At 57.2% G+C, this 22,139-nt stretch overlaps 8 protein-coding genes and 1 non-coding gene across 9 annotated transcripts; 5 read left to right on the top strand and 4 right to left on the bottom strand.

Moving 5' to 3' along the window:
• Nucleotides 1-361: 361 nt before the first annotated feature.
• TRAVEDRAFT_150611 (uncharacterized protein) lies at nt 362-1,336 on the top strand. The gene is made up of 2 exons (XM_008041742.1): nt 362-669; nt 725-1,336. Exons 1-2 carry the CDS (start codon nt 508-510, stop codon nt 1,262-1,264), a joined length of 702 nt encoding a protein of 233 aa, XP_008039933.1. The 5' UTR covers nt 362-507; the 3' UTR covers nt 1,265-1,336.
• A 1,479-nt stretch (nt 1,337-2,815) lies between these two features.
• TRAVEDRAFT_29832 (uncharacterized protein) lies at nt 2,816-5,476 on the top strand. Its single transcript, XM_008040989.1, has 22 exons — nt 2,816-3,210; nt 3,267-3,345; nt 3,404-3,417; nt 3,478-3,519; nt 3,577-3,633; nt 3,690-3,699; nt 3,757-3,774; nt 3,828-3,853; nt 3,912-3,937; nt 3,992-4,029; nt 4,086-4,110; nt 4,175-4,186; nt 4,239-4,254; nt 4,309-4,348; nt 4,403-4,503; nt 4,562-4,608; nt 4,663-4,675; nt 4,733-4,760; nt 4,812-4,869; nt 4,921-4,945; nt 5,001-5,127; nt 5,201-5,476. Exons 1-22 carry the CDS (start codon nt 3,071-3,073, stop codon nt 5,282-5,284), a joined length of 1,026 nt encoding a protein of 341 aa, XP_008039180.1. The 5' UTR covers nt 2,816-3,070; the 3' UTR covers nt 5,285-5,476.
• A 261-nt stretch (nt 5,477-5,737) lies between these two features.
• Nucleotides 5,738-7,604, bottom strand: TRAVEDRAFT_150608 (endoglucanase; the record flags this gene model as incomplete). The annotated part of the gene is made up of 11 exons (XM_008041741.1): nt 5,738-5,905; nt 5,976-6,232; nt 6,299-6,455; nt 6,515-6,589; nt 6,652-6,677; nt 6,736-6,746; nt 6,800-6,848; nt 6,907-7,075; nt 7,142-7,335; nt 7,394-7,457; nt 7,518-7,604. 11 exons carry the CDS (start codon nt 7,599-7,601, stop codon nt 5,831-5,833), a joined length of 1,161 nt encoding a protein of 386 aa, XP_008039932.1. The 3' UTR covers nt 5,738-5,830.
• Nucleotides 7,605-8,490: 886 nt separating this feature from the next.
• TRAVEDRAFT_169965 (uncharacterized protein) lies at nt 8,491-8,975 on the bottom strand (the record flags this gene model as incomplete). The annotated part of the gene is made up of 2 exons (XM_008041740.1): nt 8,491-8,528; nt 8,577-8,975. One exon carries the CDS (start codon nt 8,973-8,975, stop codon nt 8,592-8,594), a length of 384 nt encoding a protein of 127 aa, XP_008039931.1. The 3' UTR covers nt 8,491-8,528; nt 8,577-8,591.
• Nucleotides 8,976-9,331: 356 nt separating this feature from the next.
• On the top strand, nt 9,332-13,429 carry TRAVEDRAFT_72858 (uncharacterized protein; the record flags this gene model as incomplete). Its single annotated transcript, XM_008041739.1, has 11 exons — nt 9,332-9,364; nt 9,415-9,591; nt 9,948-10,055; nt 10,109-10,204; nt 10,270-10,555; nt 10,610-10,675; nt 10,730-11,528; nt 11,581-11,816; nt 11,875-12,240; nt 12,290-12,804; nt 12,858-13,429. 11 exons carry the CDS (start codon nt 9,332-9,334, stop codon nt 13,347-13,349), a joined length of 3,174 nt encoding a protein of 1,057 aa, XP_008039930.1. The 3' UTR covers nt 13,350-13,429.
• A 262-nt stretch (nt 13,430-13,691) lies between these two features.
• Nucleotides 13,692-13,773, bottom strand: TRAVEDRAFT_t118. The gene has a single exon. It is a non-coding gene; the product is annotated as a tRNA-Asp (tRNA).
• Nucleotides 13,774-14,759: 986 nt separating this feature from the next.
• Nucleotides 14,760-15,854, top strand: TRAVEDRAFT_21404 (uncharacterized protein; the record flags this gene model as incomplete). Its single annotated transcript, XM_008040883.1, has 5 exons — nt 14,760-15,062; nt 15,114-15,177; nt 15,238-15,317; nt 15,375-15,572; nt 15,750-15,854. The coding sequence occupies 5 exons, from the start codon at nt 14,760-14,762 to the stop codon at nt 15,852-15,854; spliced, it is 750 nt and encodes a 249-aa protein (XP_008039074.1).
• A 759-nt stretch (nt 15,855-16,613) lies between these two features.
• On the top strand, nt 16,614-17,571 carry TRAVEDRAFT_38259 (DUF1000-domain-containing protein; the record flags this gene model as incomplete). The annotated part of the gene is made up of 6 exons (XM_008041042.1): nt 16,614-16,817; nt 16,877-16,905; nt 16,965-17,058; nt 17,120-17,223; nt 17,289-17,397; nt 17,467-17,571. The coding sequence occupies 6 exons, from the start codon at nt 16,614-16,616 to the stop codon at nt 17,569-17,571; spliced, it is 645 nt and encodes a 214-aa protein (XP_008039233.1).
• A 235-nt stretch (nt 17,572-17,806) lies between these two features.
• TRAVEDRAFT_48968 (uncharacterized protein) lies at nt 17,807-21,114 on the bottom strand (the record flags this gene model as incomplete). The annotated part of the gene is made up of 9 exons (XM_008041213.1): nt 17,807-18,616; nt 18,679-18,877; nt 18,929-19,865; nt 19,922-20,003; nt 20,056-20,121; nt 20,178-20,303; nt 20,356-20,385; nt 20,729-20,923; nt 20,971-21,114. The coding sequence occupies 9 exons, from the start codon at nt 21,112-21,114 to the stop codon at nt 17,807-17,809; spliced, it is 2,589 nt and encodes an 862-aa protein (XP_008039404.1).
• Between the last annotated feature and the right edge of the window lie 1,025 nt (nt 21,115-22,139).

Here is a 22,139-nt window from a genome sequence, read left to right as displayed (position 1 = left end):
CGTCTCTCGACCTCCATCCTCTCTCAGCCTCTCTCTGAGCCCCTCAATGCCTGCTGCATCACCCCTTACGCCACCAAGCACGGCAGATCGTTCCTTCTGTAGCTATGCAGATCGTGCATGGAAGTATCAAACGATGCTAACCCGATCATGTAAACGGAGCCCGCCAGCGGTGCATCCATTCACCAATCACGACCACCATGCGTCTCGGCTGGCGAGAGCACTCAAGCATCACACATCGCCTCATATCAGGGCCTGTCCGCTTCTTACCCTGGGTAGAGGTGATGTGCGTAATTTCCGCGCGTTGTTGTACACGTTTCTTGAAAAGTCCACGATATGCATCATTATTGACCATGCAGTCTCAGCGCCTTGTGATTCAGAACGGGCACCTGGATCTGCGTCAGCGTATATCACTCGCCCGTCTCAAATATTGTCAGCTTTGATTGCACTTCCCCCCTCCCTTATCGACCTCCTAGAGACCCACTGCTTCTCCTGAAGCCGGCAGCCCTCATGCTTACCTTCAAAGTCATCCTCCTCGCTGTCTCTGGGGTCATCTTCACTCGGGCAATCAGCCCTCCAAGTCGACGCGCACCGGGCGGGTCGAAAGGCGATGGCGTATACAGAGGCCAGGCGTTTGAATACCTTGTGCGCTTTCTGGCCTATCTCGTATGGGTAAGCACTGCAGATAGTTTGGTCATGCGCACCCTTCTGACGCGGGCGAGGTCAGCTCGCTGTGCTGCCTACCATAGCGTCAACACTCCTACTGGCCCTGTATGACCATATCCCCGCCGTCGCGCCGCTGCTGTGTCCGAGCAGCCCCGACCAGCTCGAACCCCTTCTGAAACTATCGCCGAGGTTCCTCATCGGCACCTTCCTCACCATCAGCGGCGGCTCGATACGCCTCTGGTCGTACCAGGCCATGGGCGAGCTCTTCACGTACGAAGTCTCCATCAAGAAAAGCCACTCCCTCGTCACCTCCGGGCCGTACGCCTACGTCCGCCACCCGTCGTACACAGGAGTCATCCTCATGCTCATCGGCGAGCACCTGATGCAGTTCGGCGACGCCGGCTACGTACCCTACTGCGGCATCAAGCACACGCCCTTCTGGCCGGTCGTGTACAGCTGGCCGTTTATAGCCCTCTTCGGCGGATTCTCGCTTTTCCGACGGTGCGCGGTCGAGGACAAGCAGCTGGTTGAGCACTTCGGCGCGGTGTGGAAGGACTACTCGGCGCGGACGCGGTATCGGCTGTTCCCTTACGTATATTAGTGCCGTTGTTTTGTAACTGGGCTCTTCGCGGGCGATATTAACATACAGATCGCAGCCGTTCTATTGCCACTGCCAGTATTTGCGAGGGAACTGCGGCTTTAAGACCCACGCCAGCGTACATGTTCGCTCGCGCGCCTCAAGCAGTCAGGACTGTTTCTGCACGATCTGTACGCTTCTCGTGTGCAGAGTCAGCCTCCCGGTACTCAGCGTCATTGCTCCCGGATTATATTCCATCTTTTCAACTTAGCGCCGACTGGTATTGAGAATGCCGAGGCCCAGCCCTTTAACTCATAAACCCTTCTCCCTTGATGCATCACTGACAATGATGCGCCAGTGAGAACATATGGTCGCAGGCGAACGAATGTTTTCTATGTCGTGGGGGATAGATTGTGCATCATTCGTCCGGACTCCGACCGCCGCCAGGTGGACGCTCGATTTGGACATATTTGGCTAGGCGACGGACGAGTGATTCGGAGTGCGTCGCTTGCTATTTCTGACTACTACGTCTCCGTCAACACTGGCGGAATCCTGATTGCGGGATCCCGAACTCTATGCGTACGCCGACCTGCGTACATGCGGAGCTGTCAAGCGTACTTCCCAGGTCATCGTGAACGCTGTTGAAAGCCAACAGCGCTCTCTGCCATGCTCCGTGGCCTCGGTCGCTCCGTTGTTCCTGACATGGCCGAACATGAGGTATCGGGAGCTCCCGCCTCATCAGCAGAACTTTGCGTCTAGCGCCATACGCACGGGGGCTGACCATGTATGTCTTCTCGCCCCTGTCTTCCGCAGAATTTGATACATTCTCAGATGTTGTAACTTGCAGTGCTCTCGCCAGAACCGCTGGGCGCTGGATGGCGATGCCGGCGGGAGGATCACGCACGACCGTCGGGCTGTGAACGCACGCCGTTCCCACGGAGGTATCAGAAGTGCAGGCACGGCGATTTCCCTCGCCATGCCTACTTTGAGTCACTAGGAAACGCGGGGCATCCGTATACATCAAGACTGAACTCGACATCGTTGATCCATCCGGTACTCCGACGGTCTGGGTTCACCGAGCACGCCGACATGACGGGGCAGTCCGGGGCGCTGCACCTTTTCGACAATGCGAGATGGCATCCTTGCGGAGGAGTGCCTTGATGAGGATTTACGCTCAATGAACAACTTCGGAGGACCTATCACCAGGGCACAGAAGGGTTCCATCGTGCAGAGCGAGGCGCTCCCTCGTATTACGTGCCTGGCTCTCGATGCCCACCCAACAGAACGTTGTCGATGCTCCGGTTTAGGTATGTACGTCAGGTACTTAGCGATGTGTTTCTCCGGCTAGATCGCAAGTCTGCATCATGTCTCCGAAACAGGTAGACCCTGCTGATTGCCCCAGCCCAAGTCCATGTGCACGCAGGTGGGTACCCGGTAATTCGCATCGGACGGCATGACGCTGATGCCCCGGATGCAGCGATGTATGGGCCCGAATGCGGGCTACGCCTGGCTTGTCAGTAAGAACTCCTCCCTTCCATCTGGGCTATGCAGGTCCCCGGTAACGGCCTGGCAGGCTTCGCGCGTGATATCAGGCCCGAGAAGACTTCGGCGTGCAATGAGTAACGGTATCGGTGCGCCACTGCACTCTTCTGGTGCGGGGACGGCGCTATCGGGAGCGATGCGTACCCAGCCTGTTGATCACCAGATGACCCATCATGCCGGGACAGACACATCGCGACTATAAGGAGCGCCTGATGGGGGGAACGCCCGTCGTGCCCGCCCTTCTTGCGTGCCTTCACCGTGCCAGCCGCCGCCCATTGCACCTGGACAATGTCGCTCATCGGCCGCCTGGACACCACCGATCCCGCTGCGGCGGCGGCGCCAGCAAACCCTCTGGCTGCCCTGCCCAAGCTCCCCGCCATCGACAACACATACGGGGCCATGATGATCGGCACGTTCCTTAGTCTTATGTGAGTACGATACCGACTTCGGGTAGGCCACTGTGAAGTGACGCGTCGGCTCGCAGATTATACGGTTTCGCGTTGCTTCAGGCATACAACTACACGCGACTCCGTTTCAAAGACCCTACACTCGTTAAAGTCTACGTGAGTTCACCTTGGTCATGCCTCGCTTCAACGCTGCGGCTTACATGTCGTGATGCAGGTAGCAGTCATCATGTATGTCCGAACAATCTCAACGGGTCTCTGTACGGACACAGACCGACTCATCTTTATCAGGGTTATGGACACCTTCCAGACCATTCTTTCCATGCACATATGGTAGGCGAGACTCTCGCCGTGCCGGAGGTGAGAGTGGTGGCTCATTGGAATTCACAGTTATTGGTACCTCGTCACAAACTACTTCGACCCGACGCGCCTGTTCTCGGGGATCTGGTGAGTACAAGTATTGCTATAGCCCAGAGTGAGGTTCTGACACGGTACGACTATAGGTCCATCAACGTGAGTGATCTACGGACAATACGAAGTGCGTCTTACTGAAGGGGTCTCGTGTGTTAGTTGCTGGGTGTCTCTGTCGTGAGTATAGAATCATTGTCTCTCGTCCGAGCTGGTGCTAATCTGTATTGCAGGGCATGACACTAGTGGCTTGCCAAAGGTGAGGACTTCGCGCATCCCATAACGCTTGCGTGGACATAGCTGATGCACCAATATAGCTTCTTCGCTCGTCGGGTGTACATCAGTAAGTCCTGCGTCGGGCACAGGACGGCGAAGAGTACTCATTTTTCATAACAAGTCGGTTCTCTGAAGTACAGGATCCTGGTGATGATCACGGTAAGTCTTACCACTACGAATTATCCGGATGATGTTCTCAAGACAAACCTTTCCAGGGTATTATGTTCATCGCTGAGCTGGGTAAGCACATAGCATCTCGGCAGATGACACTTGATATTGAAGTTCTCGGTGATCCGTGCGCCAGGTTTCGCGACTGGTGAGTACTGGTCACCTGCGCACATTTTCTCCATCTGAACGTCGTTCCACAGCTGGAACATACTACGCGTCAGTTGTCCTTGATGTGTCCCGGCCGACGCAAATGCTGACCTCCTGAACTAGTTCTGTCCTGCCGAACTTCGCCGAGTTCCACAAAGTTGCAGTACGTCCTAAGCCACGATAGTCCCACAATTGTTTATTCATATTGGCATCACAGTGGCTGAACTCCGCGTCGTTCTCGCTTGCCATCGCTGCGGATCTGATCCTCACTGTTGTCCTGATCATGGTTCTGCGGAAGAGCCGGACGGGTTTCGACCAGTACGTGATATGGCGCCCCTACGACCGAATGCATCGGCTGACGAGAATATGCCTACAGTACCGATTCCCTCATCGACGTCCTGATTATGTACTCCGTGTGCACAGGTAATTGCGCCCAATTGCTCTGTTGAATTTCGTCAGCTAACACATACATCGCAGGTCTGATCACGACGTAAATATTGCGATGCTCGTCACCGTGTGCATAGGCTAATCACAGCTCCACTTCCAGCGTGTTCAGTGCCCTCAGTCTGATCGTGGTGCGCGCAATTTAGCCTTCATATGACGACCCCATCTCACTACTCTCCTAGGCCGTTGCGCTCCCGAACAGTCTGATCTACGCGGGGTGCGATCTCGTGGTGTCCAAACGTACGTTTAATGTCTCAGAGCGCGCCATCTCGTACTTAAATTGCACAAAAGTCTACGTCAACTCGGTCTTGGCTGCGTACGTCAGCTTTGTCTCTCATCTCCAGACACTCGCTGACTTCTCATGTGCGCAGCCTCAACTACCGGGACACCGTGCGCAACCCGACCACCAGCCTCCGGCAAGGCAAGGCGATCAACCTCAGCACGTCAGTCCGCACGGGCACGCGCGGCGACGTATCCATGGACTGGGCGACCACGAACGTGAGCCGCGCTTTCCCCTTCCCTCACCCATGTCCCTGGAAACTGACCTGGGGCTCGACTTCCGCGCGCACAGCACATCCGCTCAACAGAGTTCGAGAACAGCGTCATCGAGCTCAAGTCGACGCGGGAGATGATGGACAACATCGACGAGGTATAGGATCTTGGCATAGACTCAGAGCGCGTACAAAGTGCCCCCCTGGCTCCGGCTGTTGCGGTTCGAGGCGTCAGGCCCGCCGAACCTGGACTGTTCCCCCTGCGTTCCCGCTGTATTCTTTCATTATGGTCGACCTCTGTGTAGCAAGAATCCGTGGCGAAGTATATATTGATAACTTAAGCGGCTTGTGCCCACCATCACATCCTTGGGGGCGTGAACACGTACGCATGTATGGCGGGCAGGGGCTTTTGATTCGTTTCATTTGGGGAAGTACTGCGACCAGTTTCAGTGGTGGGTCCTGGTTTCGACGCAGCCATCTTACATGAAGGCATGCTTCTATCTATACAGATGTGCCACAGCGCCGCTGATGTCGCGCATCTCCTGCGGTACCTGGCTTAAGGTAGGGAAGCCGCGTCGATATACGTACGCTGGATACTAGAGAATAATCTGATCACAGTAAGAGCTGCGATTCTGAAAAACTGTATTTTCCCTGGGACGACTCAACATGGGAACCTATACGAGTACGTATATTCCAGCACAACCTGACATTTACTGGAAGGCCTTGAGCGCCGGAAGGATCGCAGAGATCGCATCCCCGTTCGGGGGCTCAATGCTCTGGTAGTACTGCAACGCAAACCCCGTCAGCTTCTGCCCCAGCCCCTCCCCTCCCACCCAAGAAAAGCAGAACACTCACGTCTCCCCACCACGGGCCCGCGGCCCACCAGAGCGCGCCGAGCCACGTCCCGCCCGCCTGCTGCATCTCGCAGAGCGCGCCCTGCAGCGCGGTCACGCACTGCGTGTTGTTGCCCGTGCCGATCTCGCCGAGGAAGCCCTTGAGGCCCTTCTGCTGCAGCCACTGCGTCGCCGCCTGCAGGCGCTCCGCCCCGATCGTGTCAGACACGCAGATCGGGGACGTGCCCGAGCCGTCCGAGTCTAGGTACTGGTGCATCTCTGCGGTGTGGGCGTTAGTAGGCAGATTGGAGGGAGGGGGGCGGAGAGGAGGGAAGGGAGACGCACGGATAGCAATGTTGTTGTTCGGGTCCTTGATCGCGCCGAACGCGTCGCTGTTGCCCGAGGTCGTCCACGTCCACGCGCCAGTCCAGCTCGTGCCCTCGGCGAGGATGAGCTGGCTGGTCGCGCCGCTCGCGCGCACGCCGTTGACGGCCGCTTGCATCTGCGCGGGACAAGCAGTTAGAGCGAAGTTGGTCGCTTCATGGGAGGGGTTGCACGTACGAGCTGGAAGACGGTCTGGGCGGGAATGTCGTGCGGCTCGTTCATCAGGTCGAAGATGACGTTGTTGTTGGTTTTCTGGTGGGCAGCATCTTGTCAGCAACGGAGGCTACGACACCGTAGACAAGGAGCACACTCACGAACTCAGCAGCGAGCTTCTGCCACCCTGTCGTCAAGATCAGTAAGCAGCCTCTTGCTATACACACAGCGACGCGGATACGTACAGGCCTGGAACCTGAAAGCGATGTATATCAGTAGAGTTCTTGCGCTATGGACAATGTGACCTACTGGCTGGTGCTCGTGATGGTCGCGCCGTTGAAGATCATGAAGTTGTGCGCTATATAGTAAATTGGCACTCTGCTCTCCAAACGGCGTACGTTGGAGTAAACACTCACGGTCGATGATGGCGAAGCCGCCCTTGCCCGTAATGTAACTAACAGTCTGCTTCAGACCGTCGAGGTACGTGCTGTTGAACGGGCCAGTAAGGCCCCCAGTCGACGGCGGGCTGACGCGCTCCATCAAGAACGGAATACGGAAGGTGTTAAAGCCGTGGCCCATGAAGAACTGCACCACCAAAACGTACACCCGTCAGCATCCTCTACGTCAGACATGCCCAGCAGCGACACATACGTCGATGGAAGTGGGCGACGGCCAGGTGTAGTCCGTGCCGAGCGCACCCGGGATGACGGTGTTCCCGAACTCCGCGCCGGATTCGTTCACACCGAAGAGCTTGAACTTGGTGCGCGTGCCAGAGCATCCCGATGGGCCGGGGGCGGAGGCGGTCGACGTGGGGGAGGACGCGCCGGGCTGGCATTGCGAGTAGTCTGTCCAGTGGTGATTAGTCAGTTAAGCATGCCAGCGGGTGGGGGGTAAACTGCATACACGAGTTGACTACAACGCAGCTGGAGCCGGAGGCACAGGTCGTGTCGCCAGAGAAGCCGGTGCCCTATAACACGAACAGATGGTCAGTATGGCCCCGTGACCGCGTCGCCAGTCGGGTACTCACGCCGCACTGGCCCCAGACGGCGGTGGAGAGCGCGGGCGCGGCGCTGAAGAGCGCGGCAGCGAGAGAGAAGAGAACCGTCTTCATGTCGACCAAAGTGCAGTTACACCCGAGGCTTGAGGCGCACCCCGGGGCCGACATACTGCACTTTATATACGGAGGGCGAGAGGGTGCGCGGACGCTTGGCGGAGCGCATGCGACTGGGCTGCATCCGTCGATATCCCGAGGATCACCCCCGCATGGGGGCACCGGAGGAAAGATGCGACAGTCACAAGGACGGCGGAAGGAGGTCGTCGGATCGGTGCGCCCGTCGCATGGAAATGCTCCTTGCACCGCAGAAGCCGTGTCCCACACTAAGAAGCCTGGGCGAATGTCGCCGGAAGTGGGCAAAGCATCGAGAAACCGCCGTCGGGGATGGAGATATTTGTGTTGGCAGATGCGTCGCGTTGATGGGCCTCGGTTTATCCGGGGGCGGAGGCCTTGTGTGACGGAGGTCGCATGAGGTTGCCGTGTATGCAAGGGATGCGTCCTGCAGGTATGACCCGGTATGACCTGGTATGACGTTGGGCGGGACTAGGCCAGTTAGTAGGAGATAAATCATCAAATACGCGGCCTCCTGCAGGAAAGGCTCCACAAGCGACGATGCTGGTCGAATATAAGCTGACCGACGTACCGAGAGCCATACGGATATTACGGTGTTGAAGGCTCTTGAGCGGATAAACTTACGAGGTGGCGGTAGCAATACCGCCCAACATGGCGCGTGGTATACCTAGAATTGACTGTACCGGCCCGGCACCAATAGCGCAAGCAATGGCGCTCATGAATGTCTCCGTGCCATGGGACGTTGTATGATTTGCCTTGTGTGCTCAGCTGAGGGTGATTGCACCGCCCTGCGACAACGTGAAACTTGCGCTTGAAGTGTGCAAGCTTCACGGAGTATCGCCTACTCCCACCGTTGCAAACATGTTTGAGAGTATTATATGTATGGAGACGATACAGAGCGAAATAAAGCGTCTGTGGGGTGATTAGCATCTCATGTCACTGCATTTCTTCAACACTTACCAAGTAGCCTGCAACCTAGGGTTCCGCATGAAGCTTCGACCCCGTCACGACATATCCCCGGGATGCCTTCCTGTCCGACCTCTGCTCCAGCTTGTTTCGCACTGCCGAGGCGGGGACGTTCTGCACGGACACGAGCTCCTTGACCCTAAGGATCTTTCCGGCGATGTCTGGTGTATGTCTGTGGTAGACCGTCTGTAGTCGCCGGTGAATACCGAGCGCCTCGAGCGTGCCCTTGACGTTCTTGGAGAGAGAGATTGCGGAACGGCGGAGGGTGATGCGGAAGTGGGTGAGAGGCTCGGACTCGGTGGCAGCGGCGGGGGATGATGATGAGGAAGCCGCGGTGACCAGAGAGCGGACTTGTGTCCGTGCGCAAGAGCGCAGAGGGGCGAGGGGCAGCATTGTGGGGGACAGTGGAGGACGGTGAGAGAGTGCTCGTCGCTGTCGCGGACAGCGAGCAGCAGCCAAGTTTGCGCGTGCACGTGACTGTCACGAGCGAACCGGCCCTAAATATCTGGCGGCGCGTGTGTTGACCGCGTCTCGCGACGAAGACTAGCCACTCTCCTGTCCCTTACCCCGCGTCTTATCGCGTTTCCCGACTCTTGTACTGTGCTTGTACCACACATCTTATTCTGGGGACCCTCCATCACTTATCGCAACTAGCCGCACGGTCCCACTCACTCAGGACGGTCGACCTGCACTTAACGAATCTGACGACCCTATTCATTTGATATCGCCTACTCTACGCCGGTGCTGAGATGAACTTCCGGAGAGTAAATAGGTCCAAGAAGGTGTGTACGATAGCGAACGTCCTCCCGGCTGCTCTTAACTCGTCGCATAGGTTCCTGGAGTCAAACTACGACCAGCGGACCCTGCTGCGCGCAAGGACCTCAGGACACCAGATTCCACATGGACCCACAGCTCAGGACTCGACTCGGACGAAGAAGCTACGCATGCGGATCTATGTCCGCGTCCATTTAAAGGCGTCGTGCTCTGTGCGACCGGAATCAGTGACAAGGTAAGCAGCTCCTCCACGTCCTGCCTACTGCGTACAGAAAAGGTCAGAACCACGAAGCCCCTTGTCCGCACACATGTCCCTCATGCATGATCACCCATGAAATTCGGTACCTACTTCGTCTTGTCACTACCAGCCTGCTCGACTGTAAACTCGCGGTGTTGTGGCTATTGACCGTGCTTGGCTATGTCTCGCGACGTCATGAACTCGACAAGTAGCATTTATGGCTACGAGGGTTGGAGATCCAGCGCGGCTTTCGAAAAGCTTAGAGGATAGTATTCTGTCTGTAACTGGCCGCCCTGCAACGTTTCAATGTCCACATAACAGCCCCGAAATGCCGGTCCTGACCAACCCTGCAGACCTCACTATTCAAGCTCGCTCTGGAACTCGGCGCTCAGTCTGTGAGCGACCTCACAGACCGGGTCACACACCTCATCGCCGAGGAGCCTGGCAGCGCGAAATACAGAGTACGTGCATATTAATCCCTGTCAGCACGTATTAAAGCTCATGTGCTCGCCAGTGCGCCGTGGAGACCGGAATACCGATCATGCGCGCGTCTTGGATCACTGAGAGCCATAAAATCTGGCTCAAAGGAGACGACGTCGATCTCGTAGAGGTTAGTCAAATACACCCTCGTGAATCTATGCCATCCGTCTTACATCAAACCTCCATTCCTCCTAGAGCATCGAAGAACATCGCCTTCCGCCCTTCACAGGGGTTGTGTTGTGCGTCTCGGGCATCGAGGACGTAAATCTCCGCATGGAGATCAACCGCAAAGTGTCCAAGGGTGGCGGGGTATACGTGAAGCAGATCGAGCGGCCCGTGCGAGTTACACATCTGCTCTGTGCGAACACGAGTGAAGCCGACTCTGAGAAGGTCCGGTATGCGGACAAGTTCAACCGCTTGGGCGAAGCGAGGATACACATTGTATGGGAAGACTGGTTCTGGGATTCGCTGCGATTCGGAGGTAAGCAAATGTCTGTATCCGCTGCCAGGGCTATATTGCTGAAGCTCTGCGAAGGTCGTTTCGAGGAGGAAGCGTACAAAGTTTCAAATCCGCGTCCCCCACCCCGAGCATTACCGGAAGGTATGTCCGTCTCAATCCTTGTGCATCTTTAGCCATTGAGCGTTTTTACGCCAGGCCCTCCACCGGGTACGACCACGACCACAGACGAGCCAGGTGTATCCTCCGAAATCCAGAACGCAGAAGCCTCCGCTGCAGGCCCCTCCCACACCCGTCATAACGACGACGACGAAGAGATCGCCTCCGTGAAGCGCGTCCCAGCAGTAACCCTCCACCTCTGGGAGAGCATCCTCAAACCGCGCGGGTTCGAACTACAACAAGGCCGCCTCATCCGCAGCCCGTCCAAGTCGCAATCCCGCCCCGACATATCATATCGCCGCGAGCCTTCGCCGTCCGCGCGTGCATTGCGGCGCGGCTCGCTGAAGGAGGGCGATGGCGACCCACTCACCCCAGCCAGCGCGATCCAGTCGTTCCGGCGCGCACGCTCCTTCGCCCCCGTGGCGAAAGATGCGTCGACACCGCTGTCGAGGCAACCGTTCCGGCGCGCGCCGACCGTAGGAGGCGAGGGGATGGCGGGCAGTGGGCGGACGTCTTCGCTCTCCTTCCTTGGGCGGCCCGTGGGGAGCATTCTGGCTGCGGGTGGCATTTCGGCGGATGTGCCTATCGCCTCTGCGTCGGCCGTCGCGGGGCCGAGCAGGGCAGGCAGCGTCATGCCGGAGAACGCAGATGGCGTCGATGTGGATGGGGACGTGTCGGAGGGCGCACGCGAACTGTTTAAGGGCATGCGGATACGCGCCTTGGGAGAGGCGCGGAGTGGGAATGTTCGTCGGGCAGTTGAGGAATGCGGCGGGACGTGGGTCAGCGCGCATGACGACGATGATGACACGGTCGACTTTATCGTCGTGCGGCTCGTTAGGTGCGTCTTAACTGGCCAGTATTTGGATGTCACTTACATGTCGTTGGTGCAGTGGGAGTGCGCTTTTCCGGAGAGAAGGAGACGATGACACACGCGCCAAGTACCGGACTGAGTGCTGGCTCGAGCGGTGCATCTTCGAGGAGCGCATCTGCGCGCCCGAAGAGCACGTTGCGTTTGCGCCGCTCGCGGTCGAAGCACCCATATCCGGCACAGAAGACATGGTCGTAAGCTACTCAGGCCTCGATCAGAGCGAGGCGTGCTGGATACGACGCTTGCTGCGTGCGCTCGGTACGTTTCCCCAGGCTCTAATAGTGCGGGATCGTTAGCTAATCGTACACGGCTGTAGGCATCCACCATGCACCGAATTTCTCGAGACGGACAACGCATCTGCTCTGTCCGTCCGGGGAGGGCGCGAAAGCAGAGAAGGCGCGCGAGTGGGGGACCCCGGTCGTTGACATGGCGTGGCTCGCCGAGATGGCGCGTATGGGCCAGGTTCCGCTCACTGCCGTTCCCAGGCCGGCATCGGTCGCTGGTGAAGCGTTCGTTCAGCGAGGCGAGGACGTGGACCTGCAGGTTGTGGATTATACGGGCGCGCCCGAGGTTATGATGGCGACGCAGCAGCCACGGACAGCACCACGGAGCGGGAGTGACAAGAAGGGCAAGGGTAAGGAGAAGGCGAGCAAGGAGGCTAGTATGGTCGACATCACGAACGGTACGCGCTCTCCGCTTCGCTCTAGTATTCGCGCTCATCATTGGTCCAGAAGATCGTGCACCAAGGTCTCAGTCGCTATCGTACTACGACCCTCCCCCACCAGGGTCCCGCCCACCTCTCGCAGAGGAGGTCGAGTCGTTCGGGGTGCCCGCCATGCTCCTGGGCGAAGTAGCCACCAGCGAGCCTCCAGGTACACCACGACGCCCATCCAAGACCCCCACACCACCTCCCAAACCCGAAGAAGCCGCCGCACCTCCACGAACACAGCCTTCTGCAGACCGGGACGCGACTCCAGGGCCTTCGATCCCCTCACGGGTGTTCGACGATCGCGTACCGTCATCCGAGTCGCCGTCACCGATGCGCATTCCCGGCGCGCACACGCCCTCGACGCCCAAACGCGTGACCAAGCAGGCAACGAAGGTGCTCCAGGACAGCATCTCTACGCTCCTAGGCAAGCGCCCCGCCGAAGCGATTGTCGAGCCAGAGCGCGAGGTCGAGGCGAAGAAGGCGAAGGGCCCGAATCCACCGCTCGGAAAGCGGGCGCGACCGTTAAACCGCTCAAGGGTGCGTGTTTATCCCACCAATGTTCAATGCCCAAACTGATGCTCGTGCGCCAGTCCAACATGTCGTTCACGGACTCGCTGACCCCCGGCCGGTCAACACCCGGGTTCAGCCCAGGGCCCGGCGCGCATTCAAGAGGCACCACCACGCCCGCCCCACAGCCCGCCCCAGCTCCCGAGCCCGCGCTGGTCCCGCAGCTCGAAGTGCCGGGCGGGAACCCGCGCCCGACCGCGTCGGGCGACGAGGCCGACAACAGCTTCATCGAGGCGGAGGTCCCGGAGGGCACGCACGTCCTGTACGCGGACCCGAAGCAGCATGGGGTGCGCGAGCGCCTCATGCACCTGTTTGAAGTGTCTGGGGGGCCCGCGCGTGAGTCGTGGGACGCGGACGTGGCTGCGGGCGGGGCGGGCATGAGCATGGACGTGGAGGAGATGACGCTGCCGCAGCTCCCGGACATTGTGCAGGGGGCGGCCGCGGCCGGGGGCTCCGGGCGGAAGGGCGCTGGGAAGGGGAGACGGGGAAGGGGGAGGAAGGGCGCGCGGAGTTGAGTTCTTGTTAGGAGCGTATGCAGTTATTGCCGATGTAGAACGCCGCTCTGGCTGCCCTATGTATCCGTATCTCACATTTCTATCCACACAGTATTATGATGTTTTGACAGTGCAATATACGCAAGCTTAGCAATGACCGTGAAGACTTGTATGATCACTGGAAGCAGCGCTGGCTTCACGCGCTTATTTGGTGTACCACCCAGGGGTCATGATATATATTGTACATGTTGCTGCAACAAACAAAGGTATTGTGCGCCACATCTAACTTGAAGTACTTTTGCAACGTTCAGATTGAGAAGCATCTCTTCGAAGGTCAAAAAATCATGAGTGCCTGGCATTCGACTCTCTGTCGGGGAGTCGAACCCCGCTTTCGCGCGATCCATCTAATGACAGGCGCGTGTACTAACCGATATACTAACAGAGACCTGTGCGTTTCAGCCTCCCAGCTGTTCTTGCATCGGTCAGATTTCTACCACACACGTCAACTTGCGTCCATGTTAAAAGCTTCCTCTTGACCTCCATATACCTTGAATAATCTACTGGTATTCTGTGTGTTAGACGGTACTTACTCGCCTTCCCGGTGAAGCTCATCTTGGCCATACTTATCAAGGAAGCGAACCCATACCCGAAACCCCTCAATTATTTGCCATCGACGATACCTTGGTGCGTCCGTAGAGATCCACACCGGCAACGTCCATGAACCTGAGACTAGTCGACAAGGCCTGTCGTACGGAAGTACATGCCCCGAAGGGCAAGGTAGGACCCGTCACCGCTGAGTCTAAACCTATTAAGATGTGGCGCACGCTACGAGTCTCCCTGGTACTACATGAAGTTGTTCGACTCCAGCTTGAGATGAGTAGTGCTTGCGGTGCTAGCACAAGCTACCAACCTTGACCATTATGGATTGAAAAGCGCACTCAAAGATCTCATCCTACGAAGGGGTGCTGCCTAGCGGCTAGGCTACTCCCACATGCTAGTGTTCTCCACAGATGTCCATACTTGGAGCTCACTTGCAATAGAGCAGCGCTCCGTTGGCTCTAAAGGCACCATTCATGGCTGACATACTGGTCAGAACGACACCGGAAAGGTACGAAAGCGGTGAGAGACGCCAGTCGTACCTCACACCCGCCTCTGTTCCTGGCTGACTTCTGGACGTCGACCCTTCAGACCTGTAACGCCACATCCCGGCCTTCGGTTGCACCGAGGGTGCCTTGAGCCAGTGCTCGCGCGTGTCGTCTCATCGCTTTCTTTTGTAGACACTGAGCATTACCAGCATCCCAGATGGTATAAAAGGACTGAACTGGCTGCGGTTTAGTACTGTCCGAACCATCTACCAGATCAGTCCTCTAGGTCCTCTTCAGCAACCCTCTGAACGGCTACCCAACTCTATTATATATCCCTGCACTCCTGATGGCTACCGTTTCTAACATCACATCGTCTACGGACGCCGTGTCCGAACAGAAGCTCGCTGTCGATACCTCGTCCAACGACAGCTCGAACTATGCTGCCATGGCCGAACAAGTTGCTCAGGCGCTGCTCGAGCCTGAAAACCGCGGAGTGGAGACTATCAACAGACTGGTAAAGGCCGTTAACGGTATCAAGGGGATGTCCCAGAAATTGGCCCTTACCTTTATCGCTTTCGACGACGCCGGGGTCCTCGACGAGCACGGCAACGCCTTGCGGCTCGCATCGCAATGGCGCACGTACCACGAGGTCCGCGAGTGCTAGGTTCGGCGTCTTTCGGAGGCTGACCTGCGATCCCAGCGGCTCTTGACCCTTATACAACGGAGTCGGGACAACGCTGCAAGCGCAGCGGCGCTGACGCAACGTAAGCTAGCCAGACTCCTGCAGGATCTACTGCTCACGTTATGTTGTGACACCTGTGTAGTGTACGGCTTGGCGGTCCAGGCTGTGGTAGACCAATCGAGTTATAACCAGCTTTACGCTGGGCTGGAAGCCTTTCCGCAGGTATGGAGGCAGCGCATCCCCGATGTCAGGGCCGTAGATGACCGAGTCTTCGTATAGGAGTCGGACCAGAAGGCCGCGGCCATGCGCCAGAGCTGTGACGACTTCGCTGACTTGGTCAAGGACGTCAGTCAATTTGCCCAAGGAGCCGTGCAGAGGGGGAGCACGCGCCTTGATGGCGACACGGTGGAGAATACCTCCCGAGCAGTTCAGAACCTCGCCGACAAGATCGATGCCATTGCCCAGGTCTGGGGATATGTAAGTGTCGCACACCCTCTTGAGACCCAACGACTGCTCACGTTATCAAAGCTCAGGAACGATATGTTGGTGTGCAGGGAGCAGCTGACGTGTTATGTGGTTCAAGACATATCAGTGACCAAGGTCAGGCGTTGTCGCGTGTAGAGGTTTGAATGTTTGCTTACCTTTAATCGACAGTTTACACTCAGAAAGCTTACGACCGTACGAGATGGCTATGTGGAGCTTGCGGGACGGTTGGAAGCATACGTGAAAGGCACGATGAACGACGACTTGTACAACTAATGTCTCCTGTCGCACGACTCGGACCTTTGTGTCGTGCTGAATCTCCATGAAAGGAACGATATATTTCGGTTATACAGCGGGCACGTGTGAATTCGAACGCCCCATCAGAGTTTCAAATTCTAGCACTCACACTGTTACCGTGGTCGAACTCTCGATTATAGTCCGCCTGAAAGCCCAAAGTACGGATACGGGCCCGTATCGGCCCTTGAGCGACACGCCCGAGGGATATCCACACGACAGGGATAGTGAGGACAGAATGGGCACATTGTGATTGACGGAAACACGACACATTTGTTTGCCTTTACATACTGCCAACCGCGGCCACAGCGGTTGCATCGAGACAAGCCTAGAGAACGATAGATAAGTCAGCAATGCGTCGAAATTTGCTTGACTGTGCAAGTATCAGAAGTGTAAAAGTTGTCTCATACCCCCGACCCCAGGGCATACTGGCGTGTACGCCCCTTTGGTGTGAGGACGGAGGCCATCGAACGCAAATTACTATAGTACCATCATGCAAGATCTGAGAAGAACGCAAGACGACACTCACATATGTCAGAGGAACAACCAGGGAGGACGCAACACAGGAAGACATAACGCGAGAGGCCAGGCCGTCGCTCGTCTGCGCCCGGTCGAGCAAATTTTATGAGGGCATTGTTTGGAGTTGTTTGCACATGTGCCAGAGACCCCGAGGACCTGCTCACAGTGGATACTTCCACCCGCGCCGCAACAGCTCCTCATACAGCTTGGAAGTGAACGACGATGGCGCACAACCACTCTCACGGAGACTGCCACGACGGGAGCGATCACCATGACCACCAGCATGGCCTCCCGGAAGACATCGGGCATCGCGACAACCTGTACGCGCGCATCGACCGCGCAAACGTCGTTGCGCTGAATGCTGAGGATCCGGAGATGGGTCCAGCAGTGATCAAGCCTTGGGACCAGAGGTTGGACGAAGAGACGGTAGGGATCATATTGAAAATTTTATAGGAAGACCGGGAGCTTACTTCTTTTTGTGGCAGTATCTAGAATCCGACGCTGACGACCAACTGTACGAGCGTTTGCAGCTGCTGGGCACGTCTACGGTTAGCTCATTCCTCGGACGCGCAGGATCATCCGCATCCCGTTCACTGGAGCCGTCAAGCTGCGTGCAATCCTAATAAAAGCCGGGCCTGCGGACCAGACCCCGACTAAACTGGCACTGGTACGCGATGCTTCTCAAGTTCATGAGTGAGACTGTTAAAAATATTGGACGCCCGATGCAGTTTCCGAATATCGACAATCTGGATTTCTCAGAAGTCGAGGACATGAAGCCCGTCCAGGAATTTACGATACCCCAGGGCCGGGATGTCGGCGAATACCACGTCATGTATGTACATCCCGGAGATGTATCCGTACACAGCACCCTGATTTCAACCCACTTAACGCACATAGGCCGGCGAAGTTCCCCAACGTCACCTCCGTCACTCTGTTCTTCCCTGCGGCCCAAGGGGCGGAAACGACGCGCATCTACTACGTTGGCTTCCTGGGGCAGTGGAGCGAGGTGAGCACCTACTTTCGGACACTGGTTCCTTTACTGCGCTCGTGGCTCACGTCGAGTGCACGCGACCAGCGCAAATTCGAGCCTGTCGTTACGGTGTACGAGTCCAAGCCGAACCTTGCGGATCACGACAAGATACAAGGCTTAAACGAGAACTGGAGCGCGCCGGGAACCTAGCCTCATCAGGATTGTGGGACCAAAAAGAGAACCCGGGTGGACGGAGAACCGAAGTGAAGCCTGCTAAAATTGTACCACCTCCATGTACTTTACCAACCTCGCACTTTGTCCATGCATGTAGCAATAGTAACGTCGTCTTGCGCGCGGGGCACCAATTCCAAAGGCGTTCCTCTGCGATCATCGTACACGGCAAACCCAAGAAATGACAACGAAGCTAACTCATCTCCGCCCTAACCTACATCCCACCCATACCGCCATTAGACCCGCCCTCCTGGTTCCTCTGCATGAACGACTGCATCATCTCCCGCGTCAGCGGCGCCTGCCCCGCGCCCGGCCCCGCACCCCCGCTCGGTGTGCGCCTGTGCATCCCCTGCGCGCCCGGCTGCATCTGGCCCATCCCGCCCATTCCGCCCATCGTGCCAAAGTTCATGCCCGCCGCGAGGTTCATCATCGCGTTCTGCTGCTGCGCCGGGCTCGGCGTCGAATTCGGCATGCCCATGGGCCCATTCCCGCCGCCCGGCGCGAACTTGCTGAGGATCGCGGGGATGTTCGGCCCGTTGTTTGGCAGCCATGGGTTGAGGGCGCCTGGGGTGACGTTCATGGGCAGCTGCGAGGGGGGCAGCGACGAGCCTTGCATCTGCGAAGGCCCGGCCTGCATTTGCTGCATCTGTTGCTGCTGCTGCTGCTGCTGCTGCTGCTGCTGCTGCTGTTGCTGTTGTTGCTGCTGTTGCTGCTGGGCCTGCTGCTGCATCTTTGCCGCGGCGGCGCGCTGCTGCACCGCCGACTTGAGCCAGGCCATCTTCTTGTCGGCGGTGAGTGACGCGAACATCGCCTGCTCCTTTGGATTCAGGCTCGACAGGATGTTCACGACCTGTGGAGGTAGGCTGGGCGGTAGCCCCGCGACCGCAACCTCTGGCTTCGGCAGCTCGGGAATGCCGCCGGCCATCGGGAAGTATGCACCCGCGAGGTGGTTAGTTTTCATCACGAAGATGAGCACGCGGTTTTCCTGGACACCGTCTGGACCACTCCATGCAGCGAGTGCGTACTGTGTAGCAAGCAAGCATGAGCGGCAGGAACTGGTGTCACGTTAACCTGCGTGAAACTGACCAGATTTTTCTCCGAGAGGAGGCGGACGAGCGCGCTGAAGTGCTCCTGGTTACCCTTGGGGTCTGGCACCTTTGGACTCGAGACTACCGCCAGTGGGACACAATTGTGTCGCAACAGCCAGGGTTGAAGCACTTGAGGGGGGACCGCATGATGCTGCGAGGGTGCGAGCGATAACATAGCAGGCCATGTCTCCAGACGCCTGTATGAAAGTTAGCGGGTACCACATGTTGTACCACCAGAGAGCACATACATAGCGTCCGGTCTTTGGCCGTGTATTATCACTCGTGCCTGCACGTCTTTCCTGATATGCGTCTCCGAGTCCGTCCCTCTCCAGGAAAGCATCCCCTGCCACGACCCTGGTGGCATTTGGCCAGGGCCAGGCGTAGGCTGCTGCTGTGGCGGCTGCGACGCTGGCGCTGGCGCTTGGGGCTGGGTCTGTTGAGGCTGGAGCGGAAGCTGAGGGGGCATATTGGGATGCCCCGGTCGGTTCGTCTGCTGGATCAGTTTCTGCATCTGCGCGGCTACTTCTGGTGTCATGTTCGGCGGGATCTGTATACCGGGAGGCGGGCCCGTGGACTGCTGAGAAGCGTTCTGTCCGCCCGCAGCGGCGGCAGGAGGCGGGCCCGGCTGTCCGTGGGCAATCTTCGCCGCCAGGTCGGTTGCGGTCTGCCCCGGGGGCGCATTCGCAGCTGGCGCAGCACCGGCCCTTGCGGCGGCGGCTTTCGCCGCGGCTTCCTCCGCCTGCGCGGCAGCAGCGGCTGCCAACACCGGGTCCCTCATATGTTTTTCCTTCTGCTCCTTGAACCATGCAATCCGCTTCGTGACTTCTATACGCATCTGGTTTGCAGTCTGCAGATTGCCTTCTTGTTCGAACTTTTGCGCCCTCATGGCTTGACCGCGTAGTACAAGTTCTATCTGGCGATAGCGCTCAACGAGTATAGGCGGGAGCGGATGGAACACGACAGGGGCTGCAGGAGCGGGAGCAGGAGCGGTAGGTACAGACGGAGCGGCGGGCGGGGCGGCGGGGGCGATTGATGGTGTTTTGGTGGCGGGCGGTGGTGGCTGTGGAGGGGACGAATGAGGGACAGGCGAGGCAGCGGCAGGGGACTTGACAGGTGAGGAGAGGAGCATCTTCGCCCGCTTGGCGATCTCCGGGCTCCTATCAGCGCTTCCTGTGCGTTTGGTACCTGTAGGGGCGGGTGCATGAGAAATGAGTGTATCTAGAGGGCAGGACTACGATTACCTTTCTGCGGAAAGCCCCCAAGATTGACGGCGTGTGGTGAGCGAATCGGGAACCATGCACCATGTGCGGGTCCCACAACGGTCTGCAGAACGCTTAACCGCAATTCTACAAGGGAAGGAGAGATAGCAGCCTACCGCAGCTTGCACTTGCGTTAGGCGCGGTATGGGACGGAGCAATATATTGCTGTAGTGGACCCCGCGCTATTTGAAGTCGAAGTGAGGAAGCAGCTCGCGCGAAGGGTTGGTCATGAACGGACCTTCTTGATTTCAGCTGGCAATGTGTCCCAGGTGACGGAGTCTAACGTTGGTGAGACGTTCCATAGTGGTCGTTCGGCAGGATCAGGGTGTGTAGCCGCCAAATGAATGATATGGCACGCTAAGGGCTGCCTTGTTATGTGTAAACATGGTCGCTTTCGTAGAAGTGGAAGAGCCTACCTCGATCGAGGACTTCAGGGTATCGAATAGCTATGAAGCGTAGCGTGAGTACTGAGCGAAGAGTCCGTTATATTAGAAGGCACGAAGAAACGAGACTTTTGGCATAGAAAGACAGGAATGGTTGGAAGACCAAGAACTTCATGATGCCCTAGGAAGCGCGCCACTCAAACTGCACGCTGATTACAGGAGGTGCTCACGGTGCACCCATTGCTCCCTAAGCTATGGTGCGTTATACTTGTGTCCGGTTTTGTGATACTCTCATAAACCGCATCTTCTTCGGTTAAAGCTTACGGCTTGATTCGCCTTTCATATGCGTCTTACACGAGATGGTCCCGCTGTTGTATGGAATGGCGTACAGATGGAATGGACTTACCTCCAATGCGGCCACCATACCCTCCAACGCCGCCATGCCATAGCCGTCGCCAGAGCCCGTACTGCCTATGCCCAGCTTATGTGGCTCCTCGCGCATCTGGTTCATCATAGGTGTTGGGTTGCTGAAGAAGGTCTTGTGCAGGACCGGCGTAGGCATAGTATCCGCGGTCCCATAGCTCACGAACGCGAGCCTAAACTGGAAGGGGGTCAGATAATGCGATACCCAGGGTGATAAAGACGTACAAGCGTAGTCGAATGCAGCTCGCCTAGTCTGTGCAAGAGCGGGACAAGATACTCCGCCTGAACCTGAGGCCATTCCGTCGCGAGAGTGAGGGAGGATTCAATGACGTAGAGGATGGCTATGATCTGAGCCGGGGCCTCAGACATAATGGCCCGGGTGTAGCGTTTGTTTCGCGGCGCAAGCGAGGTCGGTGGTTTGGGGAGACTGAGTACTGTGTCTTGAAGGTTTCCGGCGAGACACACGAGGCGCAGGGGTTGCAGACAAGAGCAGACCAGAGTTTATTTCTTGCTCGACTATCGCTTGAGGGTCTTGATAGATAAGTGAACGGGTTGTGCGATTTAGCAGAGTCCGAGCGTATGAGTGGATTGGAATGGACGGAGGAGCGGATAGTGGTGGTACGAGGAGGAGCCACCGGGACCAGGGCCGCCAAGAGCTGCGGCGGGCGCTTATACAGATAATAGCGGATTCGAAGTAGGCGCTCTTCACTCCAGTGTAAGTATAGTGATCCTCGCAAAGGCAGAACGGGCGCGAACGACTTTCAACAAACCGGCCGGAATATTTGACAGTCCAGTGGAACGCGAAACTAGTTCCTTATGCTGTTTCTGAGCTTTTGACTTACGTCTGTTGTCCCACTTCCAAAAAAATGGCAGAAGCTGCCCGAGCTCGCTGCGAGCAAGGACAGCCCCGTGAACGTCCCACTAGTCATACATTGCCAACGACCGAATAGATAATAGGGCCGCTCAAAGTTGACGGAGCTGGGAGGCGCGCGTAGCTGGGAGGCGCCGTAGCGCGTTATCTCCCAGAGATAACGCGCACCTCCTACCATATCTGGAGGGAGCAATCGCACCGGCGCTTAGATGCTACTTTTCGGTCATGTCGGAGATACGCTGTTCCTCTACGCTTCGACGGTATTTTACCATGAAATTCTAGCCACTGATATGATTTCAGGACATCTTGTGCTCTTTCAGAGTTAATTAGCAATTTTAAATACATTTTGGGTCGATTTTGTGTGCTATGGCCCCAAACTACACAACAGAGGGGAGATGTGATCAAGAACGGCTGATTTGCCAATAGGACGCGTCCAAAAATTCCCCGAAATCGTGGGGGACATCGAAGACCTCACATGATCACCTATAACACTTTTTTAGGAAGGAAACTGCCATACAGAGCT

This window comes from Trametes versicolor (assembly GCF_000271585.1).
Source record: "Trametes versicolor FP-101664 SS1 unplaced genomic scaffold TRAVEscaffold_7, whole genome shotgun sequence".
NCBI lineage: Eukaryota > Fungi > Basidiomycota > Agaricomycetes > Polyporales > Polyporaceae > Trametes > Trametes versicolor.
The sequence above is the reverse complement of the archived record's forward strand: the minus strand, read 5'-3'. Positions and strand labels throughout refer to the sequence as shown.